Source organism: Homalodisca vitripennis, chromosome 1 (genome assembly GCF_021130785.1).
Source record: "Homalodisca vitripennis isolate AUS2020 chromosome 1, UT_GWSS_2.1, whole genome shotgun sequence".
In the NCBI taxonomy this organism is placed as follows: Eukaryota; Metazoa; Arthropoda; class Insecta; order Hemiptera; family Cicadellidae; genus Homalodisca; species Homalodisca vitripennis.
The window spans coordinates 57,198,598-57,208,677 of record NC_060207.1 but is presented as its reverse complement, the minus strand read 5'-3'; the positions used below and the strand labels follow the sequence as shown (position 1 = coordinate 57,208,677).

Here is a 10,080-nt window from a genome sequence, read left to right as displayed (position 1 = left end):
TAGACAATTAATTATAATAATAACTCACTTGAATTAAAATTGTGTTGTATACAGTATAAAATAAATACACAGTTTTTAACATAATATTGTCTTACACTTTGTCACCAAGCAGCATTAGCTAATCATATGAGCTGGGCATCAGTAGCACAATATACTTACAAACTACTTGGCTCTGTAATTGGCACTTATTTGAATTACGAGGTGTGATCAAAAAGTTCCAGGACTGAATTTTTATACATTTATTCATACAACATACAGGTTATTCAAATTTGTCTCCTTCAAAGTACTCCCTTTGGGAAGCTACACACTTTTCCCACCGGTGTTTCCACTGATCGAAGGCCCCAGAAAACTCTTCTTTTGTAAAGGTGTTTAGCAGCTCCGTCGTTTTTTCTTTAATTTCGTCAACTGTTTGAAATCTTCGTCCTTTCAGGGGTCTCTTGAGCTTCGGGGAGAGAAAAAAGTCTGCTGGAGCCAGGTCAGGTGAGTAGGGAGGCTGAGGAATGACGGTCATTGCGTTTTTTACACAAAAAGTCACGGATAACTAATGCAGAGTGAACAGGAGCATTGTCATGGTGAAGGACCCAATCACCACTTTGTTACAGCTCAGGTCTCTTTCTCCTCACAGCATTACACAATTGTCTGAGGGTTTCAAGATAAACAAAACGATTAATTGTTTGACCTTGTGGAAGGAATTCATAGTAGACGACACCTTTACAGTCAAAGAAAACCGTAAGTATGACCTTCACATTTGATTTGACTTGACGTGCTTTCTTGGGTCTTGGAGAGCCTTTTGATGTCCATTGTGATGATTGGGCTTTTGTTTCCACATCGTAACCAAAAACCCATGTCTCGTCTCCCCGTAATGACATGATCCAAGAAGCTTTCGTCGTCATTTGCCTTTTGAAGAAGTTTCTCAGAAACATGAATTCGGTGTTGTTTTTGGTCTTCAGTCAACAGTTTTGGCACAAACTTTGCTGCAACACGACGCATTTGAAGTTTTTCAGTTAAAATTTCCTGACATGACCCAAATGAAATGTTACACTCTTCTGCCATTTCACGAATTGTTAGTCGACGGTCTGATCGTACGAGAGCGTTCACTTTAGCAACATTGTCATCATTGATTGACGTTGAAGGCGTCCGGAACGAGCATCGTCGTCTGTAGATGTTCGGCCATCTTTAAACCTCTTGAACCACTGATGGCAGCATGAGCGGCTTAGACATTCATCACCAAAAGCCTCTTGTAACATCAAAAAGGTTTCAGAAAACGTTTTGTTCAGTTTCACACAAACATGTTGCTCTTCTTTCACATTCATTTTTATTAAACAAAAAAAATATCCAATCTCTATAAAACTAATCTCAAACAAACTATGCTAATGTTACTTTCAGTGATGTTATGATTGATCTGCAAACACAGCTGTGTTACTGTTGAGTCAGGGAATACAATGCTGCCAACCGCATCGCTGTGAGACATTGCATTCCCATAGTATATAAAAAGTCCTGGAACTTTTTGATCACACCTCGTAAATACTATAAGTTACATTACCACTTATTTAGAAGCAAGTTAAAACAAACTGTAGCAGGACTATGGTACTTTTAAAAAGTCACTTATATACATGTACAATAAAGACCACACATAATCTAGCCTTTAATCTATGTAAAATCAAAAATTAAACTATGTGGTATCCAAACAATAATATTTTTAATTCCGTTACAATGCATACATTTACTAATAAATCCTTTTAAATATAAAAAATGTATTAATTTCTCTTAAACTATATGATTTAATTACTGATTATTTTATAAGGGCAAACTAAATACTGTATCTAAAAACTGAAAAATTTCAGTTTATTCTCAAACTTGTGGTATTTGAACTTGTTTCTATTCAAAAGCATTATAGTTCAAATCTTGGTCTTAAAACATGTTAAAAGTCTGTAAAAAGGAAGAGGTTATTGTAAAGGATTTAGTACAAAGGAACTAATATTGCAATCAATAGCGTAGCCAGAAATTTCGTTCGGGGGGGGTCCGAAACTGGAAGATCGGGGGACGTTTTGTGTGTTATTTGCCAATGAGTTCACTGGTAAAGGTAAATACCAAAAATATGGAGCTTTAGTAACTACGCCCTTATAGAAAGTGGAAAGATGTAATAGGCAAATTCAACTCTCACAGCAACTCTAGTACCCACAAATTTTCTTGTATAGCTACAGAAACTTTACGAAGTTCGATTCTGGCCGAGTATAAGGCTCCAAAGTGACGTTGGATTCACTGGATAAGAAAGAAAAAGAACAAAACAGAGCTTCACTCAAGCATATAATTGACACAACTATATTCTGTGGAAAAAAAAATGAAATACCCCTTCGGGGGACATTGGGCCACTGACGGCCGAAACCCTTTAGAAAAGGAGGGAAATTTTCGAGCGTTGCTCCGGTACAGATCAAACTAACGGTCGGAAAATGTACGGAAAAACTCTACTGATTAGAAGTTCGGCTACTTTGGATTTCACTGATTGAGCTATTTATGAATGAGTTATAATGACGATTTTTTTGTATCATTACACTGTAGACGAGTATATAATTATCGGAAAAAATCCAAAAAATCACCTTTTGGTCGGAAATAAAATACACCTGAAAAACTCTAATGATTATAACTTCAACTACTTCGGACTTCGGTTATAGAGGTAAACGTGGTTTTTTGATTGAGTTAGGACGGACGATTTTTGTTATCATTAAACTGTACTCGGACTACCTATATAATTATCGACAAAAAAATCACTTCCGGTCGGTAAATACCGAAGAAAAGCTCTCTACAGATTCAAGTTTTGACGATTTTGGATTTCACTGGTTCAGTGGTTGAGGTAAAAGTGGTATTTATAATTTTGTTAGGACATTGATTTTAGGTATTAATTCAACGCCGACGAATAAATATATAATTATCGAGAAAAAAAAACAAAAATAATCACTTCAGATCGGAATATACTAAGGAAAATGTAGGCAAAGACAAACAACCTCAGTCAGTGAAATCCAAAGTAGTCGGAACTTCTTATCAGTAGAGCTTTTAAAGTGTATTTCCGACCGGAAGTGATCTTTTATTTTTTTTTTCGATAATTATATACACGTCTACAGTTTAATGACACTAAAATAAACGTCGTGACTTAATTCTAAGCAGCCATTTTACGTCCCCAAGACGAATTTGAACGAAGTGGTCGCTAATTTAAACTGTCCAAGTCCAAGTCGGGTCGGGCCTCTGGGCGCTCCTCCTGGTCTGTGGGCAGTATCTGAGCAGTTGAACTCAATGACTTGCCTGTCAACTGTACAATTTGCTCCTGCAGCAGTCTATCAGTTGGTCGGTGTGCCACTGAGGGCCACAGCTTCATTGAAGAGCCGGGTGAGGGCGGTCAGCTGCGCAGCTATTTCAAGACAGCTTGTAGGCTGCGCTGGGCGGGGGCGGCTGGTTCTGATGCTGCATCAAGCTGCTGGCGCCTCCGTTTGTTGCGGCAGAGTGGGCTGGTGTATGTGGCCACTCTAGTTTCTGCCTGGGAGTCGCCCTGGGCCTCTGTGTGACCGGAAGGTCAGCCACAGATGCCGGCGGGCGAGGAGTCGGTTGGCTGGGTTCTGGGGTTTCCTCCGGCGCTTCTTCTTCTGCGGCATGTGGTCCTCAGCTTCATTCTCCGATACGGAGTCCGCTGGTGACTCATCTCGCGCTGGTCGCTTGGGCGGCTGGGCCGTTGATCGCCTCACCGCTGGTTTGGTAGGCCGGGACTTGCGGCCTAATTGGACAGCTGCCGCTCTGGCCTCCTTGTAGGCTGGACACCCACGATAGTTGGCGTTGTGATCGCCGCCACAATTGCAGCAGTGACCCTTCTCCGTCGAGACTTTGGGGCAGTTCATCTTCAGATTGATTTCCCCCCCCCCCCCAGCGGACACATTTTCTCGGCCTCCCGCAGTTGCCGGAGCCGTGGCCAAAACCTTGGCACCGGTAGCACTGCGGCGGGCCGACCGGCTTCTTGTAGACAGTGACTGAGACCCTGACATGGAGCAGGCTTGTCACGTTGTAGATTTGGCAAGCCCGCTTAGTGTCAGGATTCTCTCGCTCACTGTCCCTGGTCAGCGTGATCAGCCAGCTCCTGGTAGGTCCCTGGCTGTCCGAAGTCGTGCAACCTCGTCGACGGCGAAGCCCTCGTCAGTTAAGACATCGAAGAGCTCCACATCATCGGTGTCGGGCAGTCCGCTGATCAACAAACCCTAAGCGATCTTTCACGCCCAAGGTTGTGAGTGTAGAAGGGCAGCTTCTTGGAACATAGGTACCGCTGAACTGCCCTGAAGTCCTCCACGGTGGTCACTTTCAAGCGATAGTGAGCACCGTGGAATGTTTTCGTCAGGCCGTCCCGCGCCAACTCCTCCAACTTCTTGGCGTGGGTAGGCCAGTTCGGAACACTGTCCAGGAACAGCAAAGGGTATCCTGGGCGTAGAAACCGAAGCCGTAGGTTGGTCAGATGTCACAGTAGAAGTGGTGGACGTTGTGGCCTTTAAAAAAGGCCCCTTTGCTGGAGCAGCGACCTTCTTAGGCGCCCGAGCTGGCAGGTGGAGAGCTAGGCCTCTTAGCTGGCTTCCCGGCGCTTGCAAAGGCACGCTGCGCCATCTTCTTGAAGATGTCACTTATGTTGTTCCAGTAGTTGTTTACACAACGAGCGCTTGATGTCGAATGTTCGCCTTGTTACAATTTAGGTTGCTTTGCGACGTAACGTTACCGCGCTCTATAGCAATACCGTGATTACACTACACTATCCGAAAGCCCGAGCCCAAAAGTATCGTTTGATACTTTATGATTTAAACGAAAGGACAATTTATATTTTTAACAACGGTCACTTTAATCAATTAAATCAATCAATTTAATGTTTGTAGACAAGAGTAAATGATAACTCTTCTTTTTTTTCTCTTGCTCCATGCTTTATTTTTTATATACGTCTTAAAAATTTCGGGGGGGGGGGGGGGTCCGGACCCCCTGGACCCCCCCCTTCGCTACGCCACTGATTGCAATGATGGGGATTAAGGCAAGAAGCAGTGATCAACAGCTCATAAATAATAAAGAAGTAAGACCAGTGTCTGATTATGTATTTAGTAGTTAGTAATACATTTACAAATAAATTTATATAGAAAATTCAAATATTGAATGTCAGTTTTACATTGATTACAGTGTATCAAATTAAAAGTATACACAGTTTTTTCCTTTTTTGCTGCTGTTTTTTTATGCATTACACTCAATGTTGTTTTACTCAGCTTTCTTCTCTTGCCTCTCTTTTTACTGATCAAATAAAAACTAGATATATTTGAATGAGAATGAGAATGAGAATATCTTTATTTACAATCTTTGAGATTATAAACAGTGTCATTAAATACATTAACATCAGGAAAAGGTTTTTTGAAGATACTCTTCCAGCGAGTAGAATGGCCGGTCTAGAAGCCATTGATGTAGTGCTATCTTGAGTTCCTTTCCTCTTTTGGACAGCAGGTGAGGTGGTAGGAGATTGTGGAGCTTCATTCCCATATATGATGGTTTTCGCTCATAAAGCCTCAGACGATGTATATACAGGAAGGCTGTAGAGGTGTACATTTCTGGTGTTGTAGTGGTGTACATCATTTGGTCCTTGAAGATTCTCCCCATCAGCGTACATTATTACTTCTTGAATGTAAAGCGAAATAACAGTGAGAATTCTCAGAGATTTGAATGCCTCTCTACAGCTCTCCAGAGGTTGTAGTCCCGCCAGTGTTCTAATACATTTCTTTTGTATGATAAGTATCCGTTGGAGATTTGAAGCAGTAGTTCCACCCCAGGCAGCAAGACCATAGCGCAGGTGAGACTCAAAAAGGGAAAAGTAAGTTATTTTTGCTGTTTCAAGGCTACTGAGAGAAAGAATTTGCTTTGATGACAAAGTGACCAGTGTTGAGTTTTTTACTAAGATTGTCGACGTGATTAATCCAATTTAGTTCGGTATCCACTGTTACTCCAAGGAATTTTAAATGATCTTCAATACTGACATCTGGAATGGTTGGGACTTCTGATGCTCTCCTTCACAAAACAATACTTCTTTAACCTGTAAGAACCGTATAGATTCACAAAAAACAAATATTGATAATATAAAAACCTTAACCTTATTACACCAAAATGCTCAAAGTATCCTAAATAAAGTTATACAGCTGGAGTATCTGAGTCATGATGTAAATGTAGATATAATTGCTATAAGTGAACATTGGTTGTCAGCAAAAAACTTAAAATATTTTCAGATAAAAATTACGTTGTAGCCTCAATTTATTGTAGAATTAGTTTGACACGGGGGAGGTTCTTGTCTTCTTGTAAAAAATCATATACAATTTATTGAACGTAATGATATTTGTAAAATTTAGTGAAGACTTTGTTTTTGAATGTTCCTCTATAGAGTTAATTTCAACTAATTCTAATAAATTAAATATTTTAACTGTTAGTTGTTACAGAACACCAGACTCCGATATTCATATATTCATTTCCAAGTTGCAATTGTTATTTGAATTAGCTTTGAAAGAGAAAAAGTACTTAGTTGTCTTAGGTGATTTTAACATTAATTTATTAAACCATAACTCAGAGTCTTTAGCTTTTAAGAATATTTTAAAATGTTATAATTTTAGATATTTTATAAATGAACCTACTAGAGTTACCAAAATGTTGAATCTTGTTTAGATAATATTGTTAGTAATATACCTCAGAATCTGCTATCAAGTCTTAACCTTTCACTCTGGCTTTTCAGATCATAATTTTTCTCAAATTTTGAAATAAATGTCAATAATTTATTACTAAAAAATGAAAATAGTAAAATAATTACACATAGGATATTTTCTGAGCAGGGTCATAGAATGTTTCATGACTTTCTGCAAAAGGAGGACTGGTTTGATGTGATTTCTGGTGAATCGGTTGATGCAAAATTTCTCAAAGTTTGTTGATAAGCTGATATTATATTATGAATTAGCATTCCCATTAAAAACAATAACAAAACTTAAGTCAAGTCCATATTCCTGGGTAACTGATGTGGTTAGGGCAAGTGCTGTCCTGTCAAGGGAGCTGTTTGCCAGAGCCAAGTCAATAAACACAGAAAATAGCTGGAAAGAAATATAAAACTTACCTTAAACATCATAAGAAAATAGTCCTTTATGCAAAAAGAGAACCCCTAGTAAATAAAATACAATCCTCTAAAAATATTCCAAGAACAACCTGGAATATCATTAATTCAGAGACTAAATCATTCGCTTCTGTAAAAAAACATTAATCTAATTGTTAATGGACAAGATATTACTGAGCCAATGGATGTTGCAATAGCATTTAACAGGCACTTCACAAGTGTACCTCATATTATCTCAAACCAACTTGACTTGCTGAATTCAAGGCATTACGATCCACAAAATTTTTTGCCAAATCCATTTGTTAATGGTTCATTTTATCTCTATCCTGTTTGTGAAAAAGAGATAATTGAAGTTTATAAGTAAATTTAAATCAAGTAAGTCACCAGGCCTGGATGGAATACCTCCAAGGATATTGAAGGAACACATCCACATCCTGTCAAAAACCTCTTTGCTCTTTGGTGAATAGCTCCCTGACTCACGGAGTCTTCCCTGAATGTCTCAAGGTAGCCAGAGTAACTCCAATATTTAAAAACAATAATTCAAATCTTGCAGAAAATTACAGACCTATTTCAGTTCTTTCAGTTTTTTCAAAATTATTAGAAACTATTGTAAAATTACGGCTTGAAAATTTTTTTAAAATCATTCTCAATAATAAATAAAAAATCAATTTGGTTTTCAATCTAATTTGTCAACTTCAGATGCTATCATAAGTTTAACTGATTATGTGCTAACTGCCTTGGACCAGGGACAGTCGACCTGTGGCCTGTTCTGTGACCTCCAGAAGGCTTTTGATTGTGTAGACCATGAAATTTTGTTAAATAAATTGGAGTATTATGGCATCAGAGGAGTTGCTCTCAATTGGTTTAGTAGCTTTCTGAGGGATCGCAGCCAGGTAGTAGAGATAGTTCAAAACAGTGCTGGTTCTGTCCATAAATATCTATCTCCTGCCCGCTATTTGGAGGCAGGCGTACCCCCAAGGGTCAGTTTTAGGTCCAATATTATTTTTAATTTTTTATAAACGACTTACCCAAGCAGTTCAATTTATGTGACAAATTAATTCTCTTTGCTGATGACACCACTAGTTTGATTAAATCTGACAATAAAACTGAACTATCTCAAAAATTATATGATAACATTAGTTTGATTTTTAACCTGGCTTAAAGCTAACAAACTATCCTTAAATATTTCCAAAAACATCCATACTTAATTTTCACTTTATTAGAAACTTTAGAGAACAACTTGAAATAACTTTTTACCAAAGTAAACTTACTTCTACAAAAAATTGTAAATTTCTTGGTGTTACTTTAGATGACAATCTTAGATGGGAAAATCACATCAGTCAGTTAAAATGGGAAACTAAATTCAGCATGTTATGCTATTCGTAAAATTAGAGACTTGACTGACTTAAGAACAGCAAAAACTATTTATTTTGGCTATTTCGAATCTGTGTTGAGATATGGAATTGTTTCCTGGGGAAGTTCACCATTTATTGAACAGGTTTTCAAAACTCAAAAGAGAGCAATCCGAATTCTACGAAATTTGAAATTTAATCAATCATGTAGAGGACATTTTTTTTAATCTTCAAATTTTAACAGTAAGAAAGTATTTACATAATGGAAGTTTTAACTCAAACATATAAAAGAATACAGTCCAATCCCTTTATCTCCCATCATAACTACACAACACGTAATAGTTATTCTCTACCTGTTCCTATACACAGAACAACCCATTTTAAAACATCTTTCTCTTACAATAGTCAGCATTTTTTTAACAAATTACCTTTAGCATGGAGGAGAGATTCCTACATTAAAGGCTTTCAAAAAAAACTATTAAAGAATACATGCTTCAAACTGAAATTTATACTTTTGACGATTTTCGTCCGAATTACCAGAAAATAATTAAGATGTGAAATAATCATACCACCTAGTATTAGCTATATGTTACTTGTGTTGTAGTTTAGTATTTTTTTTAAATTGTTATTTAGTATTTAGTGTTATTATTTCTTGACGAGCCTTATAACATTGTAATGTTCTATTGGGCTAATAAATCATTTCAATCATTTCATTTCAATTTCCAAAAGCGATCTGGTTAGTCTTTGATGGATTTACTACAAGGTCATTTCCATAGCAATATTGGATGGCCATGTTGAGAGCTGTATAAGATGAGACCGCAAGGCCATCTGCTGAACGTTGGGTCAGAAATAAGGTAGTGTCGTCCGCATACATTAGAGGTGTGCAGTAGTTTCCCTAGGTGTTGGGGTAGATCATTGGTAAAGAGAATGAAAATCACTGGTCCTAATACGGAAAAACCTTGTGGCACACCTCTCAGCACTGGAAGGACTTTTGATCTGACTGCCTTCGTGATACCATTTGATGAGTGGTAGAGCTCTACTAGTTGGGTACGACCTCTTTAAGTAGCTCTCAAACCAATTATTTGCTGTCCCTTTGATTCCAAGCAATTCCAATTTCTTCAGAATGATGTTGTAAATAACACAAGGTTTCTTTGTTTTATTATTTTTTGAAATGCTTATATTAAATTAGATAACTTGTTGTAGATAAGGTACTTGTGTTAATTAATGAGTTTTTGTGCCATTTGAGGTAGTTCAAGTATATGTTACAGTGTATTGCCCAATGTTAGTGGTGCCATATGATGAAGTTCCAAATGTGATGTTGATTCTAATGTGGTAATCATTAAATATATATCCGATGTATGAACTATGATATGACGTGTTCCGATTCAAAGAGAGGTTATGTTAACCGGTACATGCGGTCACTGCATATGTTAAAAAAAACCAATGTCACTGATGGGCGTTATTTAACGCCCATATTTAAAAGTTATCCCCGTAACATGTTGCAAAAACTCCCTGTTATTTTGGCAACGTGATGACAACGAACAATGAATTCATATATATTGTGTAACTTACATTAAAACATAA

At 37.8% G+C, this 10,080-nt stretch overlaps 1 protein-coding gene across 1 annotated transcript; it reads right to left on the bottom strand.

Annotated features, from left to right (window-relative positions):
* Positions 1–5,894: 5,894 nt before the first annotated feature.
* Positions 5,895–9,385, bottom strand: LOC124362170. Its single transcript, XM_046816465.1, has 2 exons — positions 9,217–9,385; positions 5,895–6,064 (listed from the first exon to the last, which is right to left on the bottom strand). The coding sequence occupies exons 1-2, from the start codon at positions 9,368–9,370 to the stop codon at positions 5,895–5,897; spliced, it is 324 nt and encodes a 107-aa protein (XP_046672421.1). The 5' UTR covers positions 9,371–9,385.
* Positions 9,386–10,080: the final 695 nt, after the last annotated feature.